The 24,875-nt window shown below is 38.7% G+C and overlaps 1 protein-coding gene across 3 annotated transcripts in view; it reads right to left on the bottom strand.

Annotated features, from left to right (window-relative positions):
• The window catches only part of wscd2 (WSC domain containing 2), a 79,378-nt gene that overhangs the window by 32,259 nt on the left and 22,244 nt on the right, over positions 1 to 24,875 (bottom strand). For 2 of the 3 annotated variants that reach the window (XM_006640219.3, XM_069182118.1), the window contains exon 2: positions 8,452 to 9,432. The exons of the other annotated variant lie outside the window; for it this stretch is intronic. In XM_006640219.3, coding sequence (XP_006640282.1) covers positions 8,452 to 8,818 — 367 coding nt within the window. In that variant the 5' untranslated portion in view covers positions 8,819 to 9,432. The remainder of the gene's footprint in view (positions 1 to 8,451; positions 9,433 to 24,875) is intronic. 3 annotated transcript variants of the gene reach the window in all.

The following is a 24,875-nucleotide window of genomic DNA, read 5'->3' on the forward strand; positions in this document are numbered from 1 at the left end:
GTCAATGTCATGGGGTGGGAATTCATATTACAACACAACCAGAATGGACTGTGCCAGCATATTTGATATGAAAGGTAAAAAAAAATTCTTGCACTGTTAAGACACAAAATATCATTGTCTAGGTTAACAGTACAAATTTGATCAATTTGAAATTTTACTTTGAAAACAGTTTTCTACAGTTACAGCTGGAACGCTATTTTGCAGCAGCACAATTACTTTAGACAATTAAAAATTGCCAGACTTTAGTGTTTCCCAAACGGGAAAATAAAGTTAATGTGATAATGTATTATTAACAAATGTAATGTAACACATTCTTCTCTCTTATTTTATTAATACATGTACTAAACATTGTTTTAACATATTCAAATGAGATCTACCGTACAGTACACACCGTATGCGGGTCTAAACAGATCTACACAATAGTTAAGAGTGCAAAAGACATGGTCTGTTAAGCCGCATTTTACAGCAGAACTAGTCAACTCAAAGTATTGTAGAACACATGGTATAGAGTACAGCATATGAAACAAATCAAACAATAAAAAAAACAGAACAGAATAGAACAAGCATACAGTAAATGTCTCCTATCATTTAAGTTCAATTCAATGTAATAAAAATGTCAAAAGTGCTCAGCAGATGTGATTTTACAGTTTTCAGGTCTTTTGCTAATTCTAAAGAAGCCTGTAAACAAGTTCATACTACCTTCTGGTGGTCTTGTGTTGTAACAGCAGTTTTTTTTCTTTAGTTTCATAAAGTAAATGGCAAATAGTCTCGAAGCTGGCCACTTAGTTGATAAATTTTATCCATTTTAATCAATCTACCCATGTTGTCAGGTCCATATTATACCTTAAACTTTCTTTGCGACTGACCTTCATGTAATCAATACATTACATATTGTGCTTCAATGATTTCATTAAAATCTTGTAGAGACCTTTATTTCAAAATGTGGTTAAAACTATAGTTATGTAGCAAGTGTTCACCACTACACAAGCCTGAGGTGATTTTTATTCAGAGACATCTAACTTGCTTTGCCAGAAAGTAGGGTGCAGATTTAATAAGGTTTAGCTCTAACACAAAGGATTCTTCAGGTTTTCCAGAACTCCCTGCTGCTTTCAGAACCTCAGACTGATAAAGTGCAAGATTACCCTGGATCGCTTCCTTTCTCTCACCCCAGCAAATGCCAGCAATGACAAAAGAAATAATCAAAGCCCATATTCTCTCTTGCCAGAGCTTTTTCCTTTAAGCAGAATCCCCGAAGAACACTTGGAGTATTATAAAATAACTTCTGAAGTGTGATATTACTGTACATCGTGGCTGTACTGGAGGTAATGTGCTAGCAATGTCAACAAAAGTGTTTTGATCAAGACTTCTCACATGATAAATAATCCTTAGCTCTGCATATTTCTTACAGTGACTGTAATCTTTTAAATGTTTAGTGGTCCTAAAGAATCAGACCATCCCTGTTTGCCAGAAGATCCCATGTACAGTACCATTTGATGGCTTAAGGCCTCCTAATCTTTCTGTCTCACATTTGTTTTGCAATGGTGACAAAGCCAGCATTGCTTTATTTTTTACATAGTAGAATCTGCTGCACTCGAACTAGCCCCTGTTATCTTTAAGAACAACACAACTCCATTCATATTAGATTCTCATGATTTGCAATATCAAGCAAAATTAGTTTGTTTTTTTTACTCCATTGCATTTTTTGGTCAATACAGAAAGAAAACAGGCTCGGCTCCACTGAATGAACTGAACAAAACCATAGAAACTATGGAAACTATGACAAATGCTCATTAAGTAAAACAGCATACTGCACATCAAAATAAACATGAAAATGATTGCAAACGTACTGCAAACAAGCCGGATCATAAAAGCAAGGGGGCACTGATATTCAAAGTTTTGAAACGAAAAGAGTGCCAAGAATTGCAGTCAAGGATCTCAGCAGCTGTCTGGAAGGTCTGGAAAAGTCAAGTGCAGTAGCTAAGCCTGCTGCTTTCTATAAACCTCCAGAGTCTTAATCCTGCTCAGTCTTGCATACACCAATACAGAGGGCAAAACATATGATGAGGGTTCATTACAGATGCTTCGCTCTGCGCAATGTTTCAGCACAATCTACTACTCATTGTTCAAAGTCAGAGAAAATCTCTTCTAAATAGATTATTACAAGACTCAAGACTGTGCTCTTCAGATTTTTGGCTGTCACCGAAACTCTTCATTGAGTAACCTCAAAGCTGCTACAATACTGCAGACTTCCAATCCCTCCCCCTTAAAAAATATCCTGGCTTCATCATACAATTGATTCACTCTCCTTCTCTGTCACTCTCTCAGAAAGGGTAAAGGTCCCTTGTAGTGTTGACTGTATTAGTATGTGTGTGGTTAGATATTGCATGCTTTTGTATCAATCTGCATCAAGAAAGATTAAGCAGGAGTGAACAGGTTTTATACAGTATGTACTATATATGATTAGCCAGCTGTGAATTTGCTATCTGGATTTTGAATCACCGGTTCTGTTGTTTTATCTTTCTGGTTATAGCTATGAACCTCACTGCACATGAGGGAGAAAGAGGAAGCCTGGACAGACTTTCTGATCCACCCAGCTTTCAGTCACTGTATTTTCTAACATGTCACAGCCAACAGAACTCCATACGGGAGGTTCACTGCTGACCGCAAAAGAGGCACATTCCTCACCAACAGCAATGCAAGCCTGCAGGTGACTAAGGAGCTACTGTACAGTGGTCACTGTATTGCTTGGAGCCAAGAGAGCCCTGGCTGACTACCCAACAGAATTCTTCGCAGTGCAACATTACAGCTGATATGATGTGGTGGCATGATCCAGACTCGTACCTGTGATGTCAGGTTCATAGAGTTCAACTTTCACTCAGACAAGCATCTTGACTGGTCAAGACAATTAGAATGCCCCTCTACTTGTAATTTCTTAATAAATGCAATACGTTTTAACAAAGACGCAAATGCCTACATTCCCACATTTAAAAGCTTATCTTCGTCTCCCACTTGTTGCAAGACGGGGAGTGATCTAGGAACCACAAGCACTATAAAAGAAAAGAGCAGATGACGGTGCAAAAAGGCTGTAGGTCCCAAGGTGCCCCCCACCAGCTCCCGTCGAAAACTATGGAATACCCCTGTTTTTGATGAGAAGATGATTCTACACATGAATAGAGCAACACTTCCAGCAAAGGAAAGAGTGCGGGTTCCGAAGTCTAAATTTCTGCACATCCCCTCATCTGCTAGAGTGGCAAGAGACCAACCGGGGGAGAGGCAGATAGAAAGAAGGAAACCCCAGCATAAGAAGTTCATGGAGCATCAGCGCTTGGCAGCACTGCCAGGGGAGGTGAATGCAAATCTGAAAATTAATGCGCTGATAAAGTTCTGGAACACCGCACAATCACATACAAAACGCTCCTACCAGATATGAGCCTTGTGATTTACCATCTTATCAAATACAGGTTGTGTTAACATGTTTACACAGCAATGCACTCGGGAAGCAGCTGCAGTTTCTCCGATGCTCCAGTTACACCCTCGATTTGCAAAACATTCCCCACAGATCTGACATTTTTAGACCTATCATTTTAGCATGAACACTTCATAAACGTCCGCTGATCTGCCTGTAATCTACCTGTGTACAGTAGCTGTGTTTGCAGCTGTGCCTAAATGCAGAATGTAAAGAAAACCGATCTGCATGCCAAATAGTACTCCTTGCAGGAAACAACAGTCTGAGTGAACGGGGACTGAAGTGAACTTACAGTAGCTGACCCTATAATGATTCAAACGAATCAGACTGTCAGGTAAAAAGCGATGCTCTAAATGGACTCAGTCTGAAAGGTCAAATTTCAAGACATTTAAAAAAAAGGAAACAAAAATGGAAAAATCAGACACACTCATACAAATACAACAAGGATTTTAAAATTTGTACCTGGATCTGGACTCTAGTGCAGATGTACAAACTAGCCTTCTTGGATTATGAGTGATGAGTAGCAATAATGTTGAAGGTTACGAGTTGATGGTCTGGATTATGGAGTGTGAATTATTTTAAGGGCGGCACATTTATGGCGCAGTGGTTAGCACTGCTGCCTTGCAGAGCTGGGATGCTGGGTTCAATTCCTGACCTGGGGTACTATGTGGGTGGAGTTTATACGTTCTCCCCGTGTTCACATGGGTTTCCTCTGGATGCTCTGTTCTCCTCCCACAGGCCAAAAACATACTAGTTGGTTAGTTGACTTCTGGGAAAACTGGCCCAGGCGTGAGTGTGTACATGTCTGTGTTTGTCTGTATGTGCCCTGTGATAGACTGGTGTCCGGTCCAGGTAGTACCCCACCTTGAGCCTGTCACTTGCCCCTTGTGACCCTGAATTAGATGAAGTGGTTAGAAAATGGATGGATGTTTTCTCAATAAGTGCAATGAAGTGATTTCAGACCTATGTACCAGTACAAATGACTGACCATGACATACCAGTACTAATGACTGTAAATAATATATTTAATGACTTCTCCTAGTTTATTTTTAAACTGTTGGATCATTCCTAAATGATTAAAATGATTTTTTCCAAGGTCATAAGAATCAGTGTTATCTTTAAAGCATTTTTGCCAGATAATAGAAATAAATGCTCCTCAAACAATCACCCATGACTTTCAACATGTTCACTGGAAATATATGTCATAAATGGTTGGTTTCAAAGATATAGTAAACATATCTGATTTTCCCTGAGGCAGAGCTGGACATAAATATATTTTTTGTCCCTGACTTCCCAGTTAGATTTTATTTTATATAGGGAACATAATTATATTCTGGGGACGAACCACAAACAGTACAGTGCAGAGACAGGCTACGTAGGATCTGTAGTTTCACTGTGGGACTTTGACCTATCAAGTACTCTACCTTAACACGTCCTTAATTACAGTACATAATTGACTATGCCTCTGAGGATTACTAAAATAATTAAGGTAGAGCTAGGACAAAGGCTTGCAATGGAGATGAATTTAAGTAGCCACATTGCTTTTCTCTGATCTAGAGTATCCCTCCAATCAGAAGACAAACATTCCAGCTAACATCTTTACCTGCTGTAGGTTAATGTACTGTAATCCTTGCCACAGCATCTCCTGAGGGTATCATTGTACTAGCAAGGGTTTGTACTAGAGCACTATCTGTCTTTTCAGTCTTTGAAAAGACCTTTAGGTTTTTCTCTGGTTCCATTGCGCCAGGGTGGACTATGTGAAGTTTAATTGAGACTCCCAAGGGCTCTAACACTAAAAAAATGAGTTTTGGGACTAGCTGGTTCTTCAGGAACAATAATGCCTGGATAATCTCCCAATGACAACATTAATTTCTGTCACTTAGAGGACGAAGCTGTTTTGTCAGAGGTTAATTGCTCTGGACACATTACATGTAGACCGGAAAAAAGGTGCTGTGTGGTTTTACAGTGACTCTAAATTTACACATTTCGAAACCATCTGCTAGGAGTTCTTAAAATGTCGGTTCTGATTAGCCTAATGAACAGAGAGTGATAGAATCTTCAAATTCAGTTTTTTTTCTATTAATGGGTCCTTCCTTAATTTGTCAGACAGCACTGAATATGAAGGCCCTGTACGTGATTATGAGTGGACTGCAAGCCAGGTATTCACAGAGGTTATTAAAACACTCCCAATATCTTAAATGGAAAAAAAAATGAACATGGGGATTATCAGAATTTAAGCAAAGTAAAGGCAACACAATGCTGTAGAATGAGTTATAGTTTAAATATATCCTGAGTTATAGTTTAAAACCAGGTTACATCAAAATTTAGACACAACAATCAATCACATCTCACAAACCCAGTGCTTGATGCTTGATGCAGCACTCCTGCTTGTGACGAACTTGGTTTTACCCATTGGAACCTCACCATTATGTAACTGACTTGTATTCTGTGATTACTTGAGCATTAAATGTAATAAATGCTGTTATCAACAAAATGTGGCACCTTTGTGATAAGCCTTACAGTACTGAAAAAATTATATCCAGATGTTTGATATATGATCTATGCGGTGACATATACACCAAGTTGGTACAATATAACACATCCACTTACTACATACAGTACTGTGCACAGTATGCACAGTACAAATGTGCTGTTACAGCAATATAATGCAGAGCCATTGCAGTGACTCATACAGCAACTGTGATGTACACATTTGATAATGCAATAAGTTTGAGGAATACAAGGGAGTGTATTTCAAACAAAAGTGAAAAAAGGAACTCAACAATAGTTGAGGTGCTGTCCAATACACCTCAGTAAAGACAGCCAATTAAGCTTGCACACTTTTTCTTTTTTTATTAGAACTCATCGATGTTTTGGTACAGCATACAGCACACAAACCTTAAGCAGGACACACATTTCCAGTGTGTGAAAGCTTATCTTATCTGTCAGCAGGGAGAGAATTCAGCAAGAGTACAACATTCTTTAGGATAAGCGATTTGAGGTTTAGAGGGGTATGTTTAAAAAATGTGAATTTGCGTAATGCCCAGGAAGCTGGGGGGCTTCTACTAGTCCAGCAGCAATGAGATTTGAATAGAAAAAGGCAAATGACACTAATGCGATTTAAAAAAAAACTGACAAACTGCAAAGGACAATTACTGCAGTTTGAAGCCAAAACCTGTTGTGTGAGAACCTCTGTGCTCTTTTCTTATTCAAAGTTATTCAAAGGTTTGGTAAAGTGTAGCCGAGCAAATACAGTATGCTAGACCTTACTGCCATTAGATAAATGATAATACAGCAGCAATTTCCCTAAATACCAATGCCATCCATTATGCTGCTGTCACAAATTCAATGTACTATATCAGTATGTGACTGTACTGTGCCTCTTGTCACTGACCCACTTTATTAATGACAACAAATTGCAACCACATGCATGGTCCCATGAGGAAAGAAGAGAACAAGCTGTTTCAAAGAGCTGTGAACTGTGGCAATCTGCTCACTATATTCTTATAATGCATATTGATTCACATCAAAAACATCTGCCTTCAATGATGATAAATAGCTCTGGAAGCAGCCTGATGTTTACCTGGGATCTGGGAATAATTCTGAGTTCCAGCCTTTCCAATGAGATAGTAACAAAATCTGGGATTGCTGCTACTACTAGCCAGTGAAGTGACAGTAAAAAAAACATTGAGACTTTGTAGTTCATGCATTGCAGGTAAAGGATATAGTAAAGGCATTTGTCTCTATAAGAAAGGAGCTTTAAAAATGCATCCAATGAAGAATTATGTCCGTTTCACCACTATGAGAACCAGTTATTGCTTATAAATTTAAATATTCCTGTAATTCACAGAACAGTCATTGAGTGTGCTTACTGACTCTCCGGTTAGCTCCAAAAGCTTTTAAAATACATGCAGGCAATAGGTTTATGTAGGTTCAGCAGAGATGTTGTAATCTCTTATCAGTGACTTCTCCTGACAGTTACCTTGATTTACAATAATGCAGAGTCACTCAGAACAGAAAATGTACAGTATTAGGATCCCTGTATTATCCAACACGGGCTGCACTGTGGCACAGTGTTAAGCATTGCTGCCTTGCAGATTTGGCTTCAGGGTCCATTTCCAGGCCGGAGGTGCTATCTGTGTGTTTTTGTGTTCTCGTGTTCACGTTGGTTTCCTCGGGGTGCTCTGGGAAAATGGCCCTAAGTGCGAATGGGTGCACGTTTGTGTCTGTGTGCCCTGCAAAGGACTGGTATCCCACCCAGGGGGTACCCTGCCCTTTCCCCATTGTTTGCTGGGAGAGACTCTGGCTCCCCCGCGACTCCCACTCCCTGGCAACCCTAAATTGAAAGAAGGAGTTAGAAAATGCAATGCAAACTAAACTACTCGGGTGAACCTAATTCTCTCACACAGTTTTTAAGTTCATCCCTACACGTTGCAGTTCAGTTTGAACAGGGGATACACTTGTTGTTGTTTTTTAGTTTGGAAAAACGCTGGCGTCGTCTCAGCTGTTACCGAAAGGTGGATAACCTGCACCGAGTGACAAAATGAAGGACTCCACCTGTGTGAAGTACTCCTCATTAGCACTCAGTGGGTCACTTGAATTCGTGGGCACTGCTGAAGGGAAAAATGGCCACAACTGATAAACCCTCCTGTAGCACCACAGACAGCAACGTCGTAATAACGTTCCTGATTTTCTCCTCATAGGCTCTGTCTGCCAACGCTTTCATTCTTATCTTCATGGCCACCTTTAGCTCATACAATAAAAAAGCTGAAGTTAATGTTTCAGTGCTGTGCAGTGTGGCTTTATCTTTTAAAAATGTCATTAGATCCTTTTGTTCCATTTCTTTTTTTTTTTTGCAAGGGCTGTATGGGCTGGAGAATTCCCGGTAGACTTAAAGTTACTCCAAAGGGACTTTCTGCATGGAACAATTGTTTGCCTGATAACAAATATCAGGGAATGGTGGGAAAAGTCAAGGCGCTACTTACCTCTGCTTTCCTCCAGATCCTTCGTATTCCTTCCTTTGAGTGCCCGGTTCCACCTGTTGGCATAGTCCCCTCCTCTCCCTCTTTCTGGAGCATCCAGGGAAGCTGGCTTCAACCAGGGTGGGCTATACCGCCTTGGCGGTCTCTGGGTCTCCTTGAAGACCCTACCAATGAGGCCCAGGTTCTGTGCATCAGGTCCGTTTGCTGTCTCTCCAGCCGCTGGCCCCTTACTGGCCTCGGCAGTCTCCCCGGCAAAGCCAGAGTGCAGGAACACGAGGCTGCCCGCCGTCAAGTACAGAATGATGAAGGAGAAGAAGCGTACCGGCTTCCTTCGGAAGTAGCGCTGGAGCTTCAGCAGTAACCTAGCCATCCTTTGCCCCTCTGCCCCTCAAACTCTGGATGCTGGGACCAAACATAAAGCAGTCAGCCTAGTGAAAAAGGTACTTGTCGCCCAGTTAAAAGGATAGTCCCCACAAAACAAACAAACAAAAGAAGGTAAAACTCAAAGAGCTCGGCGGAAACTCTGTGCACTTGGTATTCCGCTTTAGGAAAAAAAAAAGAAGAAAATTCTGTTGACATCAAAAGATGACCACTTTCTCCTGTGTCGTTCTGCGGTTTGCATAGTATCTGTTTCCCATGGTTAAATGTATCCTGTGTCGCTCCGTCTGAAAACCACCCCCCCTATTTAAGTTCCTGCAGAAAGCCCAGGAGACAGGGCTGATGGAGGGTTCATGTCGTGAAAAATGAGCGCTCGCCGGTGGTTTGAAAGATGATCAGTTGATGCAGCTCCTGTTCTGTTATCAAGGCAGGGACACAGCTCCTTCGGAGCATTTTTTCCCTCCTTCTAATGAGAATGGCTTTGTCTGCACTCCTCTGCCAGCGCACCCGGATGCTGATTCCCATGTACAAAGTGCTGACTGATATCCTTTAGTTTTAATAAGACGCCATTCAGGATGCCTCAGCCGGGGGGGATGAGTTCAGCATCTGCAGGCAAAATCAGATCTGTCAGTTTGTTTTGTCCCCCATGTAATTGCTTGACTTTACCTGATGTGTGCTCCTCTCTGGATTTGGGGGAAAAGATCCAATTCAGAAGCCACAACAAAAAAGTAAACAAAAGATGTTAAGGAATGACACTGACACCTTTGTTTTGCCTACAATTTTCAGGAGAGTCCATTCTTGGTTGAATGGTATTATGATTCGATCACCCTAACAAATCTTTATTTGTGGAAGGGAAGAGGTGTCATGTGATACATGAGCTTTGAAAGATATAAAATATCCAGATAGCAATACTGACCACACAGAGGCATTGTGTTGATCTGGCTTTAATTGTCTTCGGCTGTAATTAATGAAGTCAAAGTAGAGTGTAATTAACAAAAACACTTTGTCTGAGTGTAACATAAAAAAACAAGTTAAGTGATTCACTTATACTGGTAGTTTGTCTTAAGTACAGTACCGAACTCTTAATTTTTAGTTTGAAAGTCTTCAAAAAAGCCTCCCTGGCTGTCACATTCTAGCACATGAAGGTACATTTTATTCTTGATTTTTAAATATTAGATTTCCACAGCACAGAACACAAACAGATTTTAAAGAAGAATTTTTCCTTTTGACTGAAAACCACAGGCTGTTCTCCCTTACTATAACACGGACATAAACTAAGTCGTGCAAGGTAAATGACACCTTCAGACTGCTAAGGCCCCTCATCTTCAGCTGTATTGCGTAATATACGCTATATAAATCCAATTGCTCAAATTAGTTATGAGAAAAGTGAGAATGTAAGGCTTCAGAAACTCTAGCAACAAATGAAATGAAGCCACTAAGCTCCTGACTGTTTACCTGACTCCTAGTGCATAAATTATTCTCGAACTTAAGGTCAGAGTTCAGGGGTTAAGTTTAGGGCCTTGGATGTTTTAATGTTAAGTGCTTTTTGGGCTAGTACGTCCTCTGATCATAAAACATTTTTCCTACTAAATTTGGACTTTGAATAATAGTTTACTGTAAAAAGACATTTGCATAATTTCTTAGTGAGACTGTCCAGGTTGACATCTGACTGGGTGTAAAGTCAAGTCTGCACCTTCACTTGAAAGTGATTTTCAGTTTTTATTATCTTATGAATATCAGACATGCTAAAAATAGCATATCACTGAGCCCTCTTAAAATACCTTCAATTTTCTTTACTATATTGTACATTTACATCAGAATATGTAACTTTGTAAGAGCACATCAGCATAAATCCACTGAAACACATTGTCATATCTAGAGGACCTACAGTACACAACATTTGTACATGTTTTTACAAGAACTGTATCTCAAAGCCATTCAAGATTACATACTGTATAAATTATTTTTTTTAAGACTGATACAGTAATTGTTGTTGAATTGTAGCACAAACCTTCAGAGTTCCCTATTTTCTTTCCTTTCTGCAAGGGACAGAATGATGGTTGCTAGCCAACATACCAATGAGCCATGCCATAATTTGTCTGTCCTCTGCACTGTATACCATCTGTTTCAGGTGCTTTTTAACATGGCCAGCTTTTAATGCATTTTTGATGGCTGTTGTGTGATGGGTTTATTACAAGATGAGTCGGATGTGATGTGCATCATCTTCTAATGAATGGCTTTCACAACAAAACTTGGAAGAAATTTGAATGTGTAACAGTCTAATGGACTTTACCTTGAAGCCCCAGATAATCTTGTCTCGTTTTTTGGTCTCGACACTAGAGCTCAATTGCTATAAAAAAGCAGAGTGGTTTTGCTTTAGCCAACTCTATCTTGCTGCTCATCACATTCCAAACACTGTTGGCAGCTCACTGGGAAAGTCACACAGTCATCTCCTCCTAAACATGATTTAAAATTTTGAAGTGGTGTTGTCAGGGTGAGAGTTCCCACAGGAATGGAGGTTTCCAATTGGCTCAACAACACTGGCTGCTATTGCACACTGTTTGCTCCAGCACACCCAGCAGAGCACCTGTATTACCTGATATTATACTCCCCCAGTCTCACTGCCATGACTGCAAGGGAACCAAAAAGTCAGAACTCCTAGGGCTAGCATGTAACCTTTGAAGCGTTCAACCTTTGAAGATACGAGGTTGGTGTATGGATACCAGAACCCAGCTTTGATCTCTGGAGCCCATCACTGATGCCTGACACAGGCTTGAAAAGTTGATTGAGTCTGGTGATCTTTGAAAGAAACATTAGAATCCTGAGCCATTATTACACAACCTACTGTAAGTGCTTTTATAGCAAACCCACACGTTTTTCTCAGATATTTTTCATTCCTACTGTCTTTTGTTCTTTCATTCATTTTTATAGTCTATCTTTGACATTGACACGCCACAGACGGTATGCAATTTGATTGTATGTTCATCCAAACCACTGTTTTTCTGTATCAAGGTTGACCAACCCTGGTCACTGAGGGCTCCCGTGCCTGGTTTTAAAACAGCAGAGCTGCAAGAGATGGTTAAATTAGTCCAATTAAGCCAATTAATGAGCTGATTGGGGTCATTAAGAGCTGAGCTGGAATGGAATGAATATCTGGAGACACATACCATCTCTCATGGATGAGGACCGCGTAGCCTATCTCTCCCAGTGTAGCAGCTTCTTTCAAAGGAAATGTCAAAAATAGCCCTCGTCCAACTCTTCTGAGAAACAACATACATGTCTGTCAGGCTAGACATACCGTGTTATTATTATGTGATAAATTAGGAAATCATCCTATCAGTGAGAGCTTAAATAAATGTCATTCTTTTTTTTCTGAATGTGCATGAAGTTATGTAAAAAATTTGCTTGACTTGTCATTATTTGTTTCCACACAAATCAAACCTACATCACTGGTAATGAAAAAAAGAGAAGCAAAATAGGTTGTTCAAGTTGAAATGATAAAAATCTTTTCATGGACACGACACATATTAGGGAAACATAACACCCTCGAGTCACAAATGAAACAAGTCGGCTTTATTTTCAACTCAGAGTTAGCCTGAATTGCCAATTCACAATGCTTCCAGTGATGTGCTTGTAACAGTCCAAAATCCTTAACTATTGCAGAAAAGAAAGCCATTTAATTACTGGCAATCAAAACTGTGACAAAATTATTTGAATTACACACCTGTTTCCTGTAAATATGATAGCATTCCAATTTCCAAAGGAAAGATTAACAGAGAGCAAGAATACCGTACACTATCAAAACTGCATTACAAGTAATAAAATGTACCTTTTAAAAAAGTTATTAGGTGTAACTAATTAATTTTTCATAATCTAGATTTCATTAAAATTCACTACTGTCAGTTTTATATTTAATGCCAATCTTATTTCTTCCCATAAAAAAACATTGATCTAAGGCTTCTTGCTCAAAACAGCAAATGAATGTCCTGATTAACGTCTGGGAGTCAGGAGCCCTGTCATCGCCTTCCACCTAGCCACAGCTCTGTCCCAGGGAATCTTATCTTTGATAGATCAAACCATCCACAACCTCAATCACACGAAATGATAAAAAGCTGTGGCTGTCTAGGTGCAGTCTTTTCATCATCTCTCTGCTGACAAAACTCCTGTTCTGCCTCCCTCCCAGTGTTTACACCATTTTTTATCTCGCCGGGGAAATTAAGTGGGACCATGGACTCACACCCCACACTCAAGATCAGAGAGTGCTTGTTGATGGAAGACATGCCAATATCCCAACATGTGAGGAACAAAACTTCCCGCAGTATCCTGCAATAATACTATCATATTCTAGCAAAAGAGCAAAAAGTTCCAAAAACCATGCATATGTGCAATATACTATATAAGATTCATTTTTGTTCTTATCCTTTTGTTCTTATGTGAACACAACAGGAAGAATAAGACAGATGAGAACTATAAAACAATTACTATCTAATAGAAGTAATGATAATAATAATAATAATAATAATAATAATAATAATAATAATAATAACTGCTTACACTTATACTGTATGTGCTTTTCTGCACTCCACACAAAGCGCTTTACAGGTAATGGGGATCCCCTCCTCCACCACCAATGTGCACCAATCTAATAGAAGCATAGCCATTACAATCTTCACAAGCCTAGGACAGGGGGTGGGTGCTACAGTACGATGTTCAGACATCATATAGTTATTTTCCACTGATGATGGGATAGATATCAGCGCAGAAGGGGGGTGTAGAAATTCCCTGTTGATGGTAAAGCATTTTGGAGAGAGTAAGGGGGGGATAAACCAACTCACTGGTGTGTACATGAATGAAAAATATATTTCAGAATTTGTTCTGGAAGAAGAGAAGACTTTACTGCTTGGGATCATCATTTTCAGAGCTGTTTTGTGAACAAGGAATGGTGTTTTTGTTTCTTGAAAAAATCCAGCAGGATTTATTGTCGCAGACCTTTGTATCTGGATTGCTTTCATACAGTGCAGTACCACATTCAGGGTTCAAGCTTAATAAAAAGAAGACATAAAAACACAAAAAGTGATTATTCTGCATAGCCTGTTCTAGATTATTTTTTCTTGCCCATGCTAGTAACACATTTTTGTCTTTCCATGCAGACAAAATACAATATTTTCTTATTACCTGCCAAGTCTATGTCGCCTTTAGGCATGCACTTCTTACAGACGCTCAATAAGATTTAAGTCCAAAGGCCATTAAGGCAGTGTTGGAGGTTGTTTTGAGGCTGTGCAGACATCTCGCATGATGGATAGGAGTCTTGTCACCTCTGAAAATTGCCATCTCACATCCATAGCCAGTGTAGCACAATGTACAAGGAGCAGAGCTTTGATTCTCTAGTGTGAAACATTACATAAACAGTACACATATTGTCCAGTTTGTACTGCATGTGTGCATACGTTTCACTATCCACTGAGCTTAGAAAAAGACAGACACGGAATCTCCAAGGGTGTGCAATGTGCTTTAAATCTATTTTTCAAATTCACTAATTCCATTGGCAGATGGTACATGACCTGTAGAAAACTATTTACATTCTGGACAAGATATCAAAAACCTTAGGATGTATTCTAGATACAGTATTTGTCTGTGGACAGATGGTTTCAGCAATCACGTCCTTCATTATTGACCTGGACTGCTCTGGCACAGTATTCTGCCTGCCTGGCTCACTCACTGACAAACATGGCAAAGCCACTTTTACAACGGGTGTTTAGACTTACAAATAGATCAAAGAAATAAAGGGGCATTGTTTAACACGCTCACAGTAAAAAAATCAATTCTGTAATATAGCCACTGTGTTAATACAAAAACACTTTCACGCCAATTAAAAAAAATTAATTGAATGCTGGCTGTTGCTCTGATATGAACAAGCGTTTTTGTACGTGTGTGTGTCTTATGTTTGAAACCTAAAAGAGATTTCAAACTAACCCAATGGCCACCTTTTGAAATTGACAATATTCTCTCTCACAGCTGAATTAATGTGTGCATGTGGAAAAAAAAACTGTTTTACCTGCTCCTCCTGCTGGAGCTTCATGACTTCACAGCTCGAATGTATTTTTTGAGAAAAAAGTGGAAAACACCAACACGACAGAAACACCTACAGTAGGGATTAGAGCGGGCACTGAGAGTTGTGAAAATGCTAGCCATTCCTAAAAATGCTGTACTCCCGTGAAATGCCTGGAACAGACCTGATGAGCATTTCAAAAACCTTGATTTTAATTTTGGTTTGAAAACAACATCCTTTTGAATTTATTTGAGCTACAAGACCTCTTTCAAACATCTTTGGATCCATGAATTCCTAGACTGATGTAGGAAGAAACCACAAAATAGATGCTTCTGATTTGTTTATTGTTCAAATTCTATTTACCAGCTGCACAGATAGTCATAAATGACTCAAACCTGCTTGTTAAGAAGCCTATAGTACCATAAACTGCCTCTGTTAATAAAAAAACAATTGAACTCTGAGCTTGTTGGACCCCTTGAGTGAGAATTTAAAGCTCTTCAAACACACTTAAAAACAAGTTTGAAAGTAAAGAAGGTGAAAGGATTTTAGCAGCCAAGTCACGGCAAAGCCATCAGTCTACAACCACAGGCAGAAACCTCCGATTGGTCATTAATTCAGATTCATAATAAATGAGCCAGCAAATATTTAATCAAAGTGGATTTCGGGAGAAAATGTCAGAGTTAATCATCACACAGTCCGTGAGATCGTGCGCAAAATGAAGACAGGAACTCTATAAATATACTTTTATCTGTCACAAGGCACTTGAGTTTAGTGACAATCCACTCTCCACAGAAAAACAAAACTGGAAGTTTTTTTTTACCCTTTCTTCAAGACAAATTGAATTAATCAAGACTTTTGAAAAACCATCAGCTGTACGAAATCTAGCATGCCTCTCTTTTTCCATCTGAAGTTAGTCGAAGCAAAATGTATTTAGGTGGCAATACATCAGGGTTGGTGGTGAGTTCACATCATAAAAATGAATACAGCTCTGTGTGCACTTGTGCGTTTTCCAAAAAGCAAAACTTGAAACCACGATCATTTGTCACAAAGAACATATAGCCAGAATGCTTGCACATAGCAGTGATTTCTAACCCTTCCCAAAGACAGAATCAGATTATGATTCAGGGATATAAACTTCAAGATTAAACTTCCTGGACTGCTTCTTTTATTGTTTCTTCTCACAAAATCAGCTCTCCTCCTCACAGTGTCCACAGGACTGTTCTCATGGCTGGCTGAGATATGACTGATTACTAATGTTAACAGCAGGAGATTCAAGATGAAAAATGTTAGAAAGTTTTAAGCAGTTTCAAAAGATGTTTGACTCTTGGTTAAATTAATTTCTTTCCAGTTTTATATTGTATCTGATTATGGATATTCTCTTTGTTTCTTAATTTACCTTTCTCTTATATTATTCTCTACCTCATACGATGTCCAATAACAATATACAATTATATGCTTACAATGTCCTATAAGCATGTGATTAGCTTTGTATCAAGAAAGAGGTGATATGTTTGAGACAAAAGCTACTTATTGAATGGTTAAGCACTGAGAAATGTGACCAAACAACCCCACCTCTTACAAAAACAATGTCTTGCTGGTAATGAAACCCAGCAAGGACTTCAATTAGGAAGGTCTACAAAGGAAACCCAACTGAGTTCATGTTCAGTGCAGGATTTGCCTTACTGTTTTGTTGTTTACTTATTTTCAAAAATCCTTCCTGCTTTGGATCCCTGCTAACGAGAGTGAGAGGTGTTCAGCCTGAAGAAAAGTTTTTTTAAAAAACTGAGTTTTTAAAAAGGTGTTCTAGTGAGGTAAAAAAAAAAATATAGTAGCATGTTGTTTGGGAAGCATGAGGCTAAAGAGCAGCCTCAGAGAAAGGGTTATAGGTTTCACATTTCTTTCAGATGACCCTACTGGGTCCCACTTCTTCACATGACATCAAAAGGGCATACAGTATTAAGAGTTCAAAAGGAAGAGAGAGGGAGATTGTGGGGAAGACTTGAGGTGGGTAACTTATAAGAGAATATGCATTTCACCATTGAGGGCTGCGATTTCAATGAACCCATCGTTCATGGGGTTTAATGCTTAAGACTATCAGATATTCACAAAATAGATATAGTGCCAAGTACTCTGTGCTGCATATACAGTATATGTGAATTTATGTGTATATGATGATTTTAGCTCACTTCTTAGGTTTCATACAAATTTGTAACATGTAAATTCGTATAACTGCCATAAATCAATTGAAAAGCTCGGTTTTGTGTGATTCCAACCACAGGTATTATTTCTGACTACATAGTGCTTCCTTCCGTCCACTATTTAATCCATGAGTTTTTAATTGTATTTCTTCTGAGTCTGCCTTGCATTAATTGCAGACTACAGAGTACAGTATTCATTATATTACAAAATGTTTCCATGTCAGGTGAGAATGGCAGAAGTCAATGTCTGTATGAGATTATACCCAAGACAAGGTTTCAGACTGGTATCTTTGACACGGAGCCTCCCAGGACATTTAACTCTCGAGTTTAATGCTGATGTTTGAGATAACTTGTGACCTTGCAGAAAACTGACCATTCTCGGGCAAATTAACAAAACAGCTATGCTAAAGAAAAAGGGAACTTTGTCCCCTGATTTCCTTGACGTTAATCTTTTTTCCCCAACAAACAAGCATATATAAGTTGTATAAGCCTCAGTTCCTGGCTGGGTAACCAAATCTGAACTATCCATGGGGAGACAAGTGGCTATTCTAGAGACCAACATGGGCCAGGTGTAGTTTGAGTAGATCACTTACACAAGCTAACATAATTTAAGAAGCTTCACAATATACTGTAAGTCAATCAGCTTTTGGAAAAGTTAGTACAGATCAGGAACTTAGTAAGTAAGTTCAGGTACTGACTATGACAGTATTCCCATTAACCACTGTGGTATTAGCCAACCTGTATACACACAGCCTTAAAGATTAATGATAGGGCTTCAAATGCCTGGCAAAGAACAGACACTTTTATTCTTTACCTATAAGCCCTTTAGCATAGGTCTGTTTATCTTGAGTGACCTTCAAATGCCACAGAGTGACTTATAATAGGATGTTGGCATTACATCGTATTCAAAAACCAAAGATCATTTTTTGCTAATATTCATAGTAAAATAAATCACATGACGCAGATAATCTATGCAGATAATCTATCTGTTTCTAAAGGAATGTATACAGAACGTTATCATTAGATACAATGCTTTGTTAAAGGTATCCAAGACAATGTTCTCAGAATGCACCTAGCGTACTGTAAGTGGGATCAGTTCATAAAAATGTAAAATGTCCCGCATTACAGACAAAAAGCAATAAAGAAGAAAAGTCTTGTAGAGCCCAGTAACAACATTAAGCAATACCTGCTCCAAAACAGACATTATGAAAGCAAACAATTGGATTTTACCATTGTAACCCATCTCAATCGGATGTTAGCACTTTTTCTGTCAGAAGCACGCCCTGCCTTTCAATAATGGTTTGCTCTCTGCTGAGGAGACCTCTTTGACCTAATGTAGTATTTAAATTACAGGTTTTGCTGCCACTTTTGTAACCATCAAGTCAAATTACTGCATTTAAAAAGATTTCAGCTTGCACCGATCTGAATGATGATATGTTTACATTTCCATGCTGCAAGTTACAGTAATTGTCACCCTCGAGTCCTTTCCCCATTGCACAATTGCTCCTTTAAATCACATGAAGCATGTTCAACATATTTATTCTCAGGGAGATCCCACCAGCAGTTAGAGACAAAGCTCTGGGAGACTGTGTCATGAAATAATGGCCTACTTTAAAGTATAGTCTTCCATTGAGCCTGGCGCCCATCCACAACACATCATGATTACAATGAGATCATTTGTTTCCTGTGCAAGAGAGGTAACATATGCAAAAAAGCACATTGTACTGTAAGTGCAGGCAATAAAGACCCACAGAAGATGAGAACAGCTTGGCATTATCAGCCCAACAGAATAGCATTGCACCATTTCATTCTGCCAAAGTATACAGTATTTTATTAATAGCAGCCTTTCCCACCTGTTGGCATCCCTCATGTTGAAAACCCCCTGAAGGCTTTTCGTCTACTTACTCATTAAGCTTAAACAACACAAATGTTTCAGATCCGTTCTGGCAGAATAATCTTCGTTTCAGCTATTCTGGATCCTCAAATACATGTGGATTCTCATATTCCTCACATAGCATTTCTCTCTATTACAGTATATTACAACCAGATTGAATCAGACTTATAACTTGAAAACAGAGATGATCCTGGGAATTGAATCTATATTTTCCTTAGTTTCCTGTAATAAGCAGTGAGCAAATGAGCTCTCAGACATACTGCTCCAATATGCCTGTCTGTCACAGCCATTTGTCATCTGAGACCCTGTGAGCTCCATAGACTCATACACGAGAGTTAACACTGACTGGAGGAGCCATGTCTCAGTGATTGTACTACATGCTTGCAGGAGACTCACAATGCACAGCAGCCTAACCTACTGAAGAAAGATCTAGTGTACAAAGCTGAAGGCAGTATGTCATGTTTGCGTCCTTGTTTTTTAATCTGCACCACGCGAGGAGTAGTATTTTTGATTGATCTAAATTATTAGCCGTTTGGGCTCATCTGCTGCAGTTGTAACAGGATGCTCAATTTTAAAGAGGTCACACAAATTGGTGGTGTAGAAAAGGGGACTCTAACCACCTGATTCCCATGTCCCCTTGATGAGTCTCACGTAACAGTCGGCTCGCACCATGACACAGGTTTGTGACACTGGCAATACACTGAGTTAAAACTAGTTAGAGCTCTTTGAATGAGGGGGGCAGATCGTACTGGCAAACTGACAGAAGTTAGTCTTGTGCTGCTGCAAGTACAGCCAAACCCTGGCAGCATTCTCATTTATTTGTACTCACCTGAGCAATCATGGTTACAATTAAGCTAATAAAACGGAACAAAATTGAGCAATTTCTGAATTATGGGACACAGCCTTTGCTCTGAACAAGCCCCCCTACTGCTCAGACACTCGGGAGTAACTATTTTGTGGCACATTTTATTAAAACTGAAAATAATACGGTTGACATACATGACACCACAAATACTAAGAAGTTTCATGTTTACAAATTTTGATAACGGGATCTGTGGGGCTTTGGAAAGCAAAAGCACAGCTCTCTGCTGTGCCTGGCAACAGGACTCCCTGCACAATGGGACTTGCACCTCCGCCAACCATTTTAATTAGGAAAATTTCTGATTGCATCGCATGTCATGTAGTGTCCAGTGCCAGGTACAATTAATTACTGGCCCTAATTCAATGAGTTTGGCAACGTGTTCCATTCGACATTGCCAACTTTGCAATCTCAGAAAAGTTCAGAAGTCTCCTGGGTAGAGTTTCCACACTTTTAGCTCTTTCTCATCATAACAAGTTATTTTCTTGATCTTTCCATTATATACATTGCAGTACATATGCAATATTCAATTCTAGGTTGACTTTTGAATCTCATGTGCAGAATCGCATTGTTTTTTTCACCTCAGGAACGCTGTCAGGCTGCTTCCTACGCTGTCTGCAGCTGAACAATTGATTTATGTTTTTGTTTTTCATTATTGTAACACTCTACTTGTAAAAATCAATCAAATTACATTTAAGAAGTTACACCATGTTCAAATTCAGCATCAAAAGTCCTGATGAGATTATGCACAAGTGATCATAGGCTTGAGCTGCAATGTCCATGCACTGTCTAGCAGTTCATGCATTGGCTTCCTATCACAGTTTACTGATATACAAAACCTCCTTCTTCTGTGGGTCAGAGATCTGTGGCGGTCGAGCAGTAGAGTATTTTATTTACCGATGAATGCTGATTTGCCCATGACAGATCTAACAGAAGACAATGTGTGGAGGCATCATGATGGGCGTTCACAGAGTAGTGGCTCCATGGCTAAGGATCTGTCTGTGCCTGTGGCTGGAAGGTTACCAGTTCAAATCCCATGGCTGGCAGTGGAATCCTACTCTGTTGGGCCCCTGAGCAAGGCCCTTCACCTCAATTGCTCCAGGGGTACTGTACAATGGCTGACCCTGTGCTCTGACCCCAAGCTTCTCTCCCTTTCTGTGTCTCACGGAGAGCAAGCTGGGGTTTGTGAAAAGATGAATTCCTAATGCAAGAAGTTGTATATGGCTAATAAACTGAGCTTATCTATTACTGTTGACTTGTTCAATCAAACCAGTAAAATGGTGTAAGTGGGATGAGATATGAAGGAATCTGCTTTAACACAAGAATGCCTTTTGTTCATAGCTGTAAATTAAATTTAATGTTTTCCCTTGAACCAACAGTTTTTCCATTCCTGCAAGCGAATCCATGAGTGTGGATTTTCCAACAGGACAGTGCAAAATACACAGCATTACAATGACACAACGTCAGGAAAACAACGCTGACGTTTTACTGTTTGTGGACAGCTGTTTTTCTGTACCTACTGTATGTTTGAAAGATTGAATTAAATGCATTGAAGCCTGCATTTCTTTTGTGAATCAGTACAGTATGTTTTGGTGTTTCGTGGTCTTTTATGCTAATAGGTCTTATCTCATTTACAGTTTATTTCTTACTGAGATGAGTAAAGAGGGATTTGCTTTGAAACAAACATACTGGAAGCAATTGCAGAAGTGAATAAAAGAGGATCTTTTACCCCCAGAGACCTGCCAGTGCTTCCAAACAACGGAGATTCATCTTGATCTGGTAAAATAAACTTAGAAATTTAGAATTAGAATAAAATTAGACCAAACTAAACCCAGCCTTAGTAACACAATTTCCTTTTCTGCTATTGAATATATGAACACATAGCTGAAATATTTGCATCTGAAACACATTTATAAAAAGAAAAACATTTCACTTCCTAATTATCAGTCATGTTTGTTTTATGCAGTTACTCTGAGTTAATTAATAATGCACACGCACTTTTCCAAAATCCCTCTTACAACCTAACATTAAGACAATTTCATTTATTTCCAAAGTGCTCTGAGCTATCAAAGGAACATTGGACAGAGATACTGCATTAACCAGAAGAAAAAGAAGAAAGTAGGCATGCATTATTCTGTAGTTATTCAGTATCCACAAATCTTCAGGGTATAATCTAGAGGGAGATTAGGAAGTATAAAGTGATTTATATATTCTAATAGGACACTAAATGCCAATTGTGAAGAGTATTTTTTCTCTTTCAAGTGATGTAAAAGCACATTTTCAGTGGAGGTAACGATAATGATCACTCCTAACGATAAGATTTTTCTTAGGAGGAACTGGGCCACCAGATGTAGGTAAGCAGATTTTATAATCCTGATTTGGCCAAAGGCGCCAACAGGAAAAAAGGTGGGCAAAAAGAAAAAACATCAAAGACAGGTGCTCTTATCCTTTACCTTTTGCCTCACAGCATCCCAGACTTCCTGAAAATTGAGAATTATCTGGCAAACACTAGCCATCATCTACTGTATTTAAAAAGTGAAAAAATGCATCCCCACTTTAACTCACATTATGTGTATGGTACAAAATACAAAATACTTAGACTACTCCGAATACCTCGACTCACAATTGCGGAAAAAGCAAATTGCTGTTTTAGCCTTAGTTGCTGCAGTCAGTAATGTAACAAACTAAATTGGTTCGAAAAAGCAGTATTTCTCACTTTTGATCTACCGTACCATTTTTTTACATAGCCTTCTTCAATATTTAGTCTCATGATACAAAACCCTATTTTTGCCGCATTTATTTAAAAGCTCAAAATTAAGTCTGGGATGGTTCATTGTAATCCTTATAATAGATTAACCTAAAATCCCCACTTACTTTTGAAATATTGGAGTTCCACAGCACAATATAGTATAAAAATATTACTGAGGCCTTTTAAGAGATTGAATTGATTTCAATGGACCCATTAGTGCCACTGGGTGCTCTGAGATAAAACAAAGCAGCCTTCATACCTATAATCCTCCGTTAGAAATATGGCGCTAACCGAAATAGGAATCTGGGCAACACTAAAGGTTTGTACTGTACTGTAGGTCCTCTGAAGTCATTAAGAAGTAAGACTGAAAATATAGGGTAGTCAAATGCAATTAAATCAATTGAAAAATTCAATACCTCTTTACCAATAAATTAAAGTGTTTTTTTTTTAGGAAAACCTAATAAACCAGAGTGGCATCAGCCTCCATGATGCAAAGGTTACACAATATATTACTCTTTCTGTAAAACCTTTCTGTACCCCGGAGCTTTTTCAGAGGACAAAGGAAATAATCTGTGCTTATGCAAAACCCTTCACGTGAATCCAAATCACAGACTAAATGTCCTTCTGAACCTTGTGAAGAGGGTCTTTTCAGTCTACAGTCTTGTAAACCTTCTCTCAGACTCCTAGAATCTAGCCTTTTCTTCACACTGCTAGCCATTCTCCAATAATCTAATAATTGACAGAAATTTAAAACAATCACAGTATCAACCCAGTTTAATGATTTCCTCAAAGACATAATTATCTGCAAAGCCTTTGAATTTGAAAGTCTGTCAGTGCCAGATCAAATAATGCTTAACACTGTCTGGCAAGAACAAAGCATGTTATTTAAGTCCAACAGAACAACTGTATCTGCAAAGAGATGACTTTATGTTGAGCCTGGGCACTGATCTTTCATTAAAAACATATATTGTACATTTTATGCATTAATATATGTAATTAGCTCATAGATTTTTGCATTTTGTGAAACTATCAACCACCTTTCCAACCATTATCAGAGAAACACTTTTCCTGGTACAGGCAGTGGTGCCCCAAACCCACCTACACACAGGGAGAAAAGTGAAAATACCAGCTACATAAAATGAGAAATAATTGGAGAATGTTTAACTGGACAGTATGCAGGAATGTTGCAGGAAAAACTGAAGGTCAAGTGAACAAACCTTAAACATTGAGACATTATAATGAAATAACGATAAATTATATTAATCTTAGAAGGTAGCATAGATAGCTTAGCTTTCTAACAGTAGAGAAAAATGGCCAACACTGCCACTTAGGAAAAAATGCTATATTATCCTTAGGTCAACAAATAAGAGGAAGAATCTAAAAATAAAGAGAAGAATCTATTCAGTGTATCCCAGAGTTCATAAAGGCATACTGTACCTATAGAAACAATGAGAAAGCTGAATGAGCAAACATAGTTCTCCAAAATCTGTTCGCTGAGTCATTTTGCTTTCTCATACATCAGAACAGTAACAAGTCCATAGAAGCTGAACATGAGAACCCTTTTCAGCCTTCACATAAGACAATGGCTATTATTTGAGATTCAAAATCCATCAGCCCAGCTTTTTAAATAAATGCCGAATTCTTTGTCTGGTTAACTCCATTTTGACTCAGAACTCCTTTAATAATTTTGCAAACCAAAGAATGATATAATTGCATAATTAAATATACAATTAAGTTTTCCATTCAAACAGTCTTCCTGGTGAAGTGAATGCATCATTCATTTATTTAAAAAATTATGCTGGTATATGTCTGGGAAGCCATTTTGAAAAGATAATAAAAAAGACTTTAGGAAAAATCTGAAAGCATTTTATTGCTTTAGAAAGCAAACATTAAATTACATACTTGAGAATACATTTGAGTAATAACCAATAATAATTTGCACTGCCTAGCAGGTCTGTGAATTATGCTCACAATGAGTATCTTAATTTAGAATGAAATTTAAGAAATCTTTAGGTGGTTAACACCTTGTATTCCTTTAACATTCCAAAATATTGGAATCAAACTCAAACAATTTCAGACACATTTCTATACTGTTAGTTCCAAGGCTATCAATTGGTAATTATAGGTCATATATGGGATTACGGTAGCTTTTTCAAACAACGTAGCAACAGCATGAACATCTAGCCATGACCAAAAGGATAATATTGGCTATAATTAGCACAGCTCAATTACCTGGGGACAAGGCTGTCAGCATATAACAGGGCTAAGTATTTAAGAGCCATTTACAGAAGATGACAATA

The sequence above is a fragment of the Lepisosteus oculatus genome, chromosome 22 (assembly GCF_040954835.1).
Source record: "Lepisosteus oculatus isolate fLepOcu1 chromosome 22, fLepOcu1.hap2, whole genome shotgun sequence".
Lineage (NCBI taxonomy): Eukaryota > Metazoa > Chordata > Actinopteri > Semionotiformes > Lepisosteidae > Lepisosteus > Lepisosteus oculatus.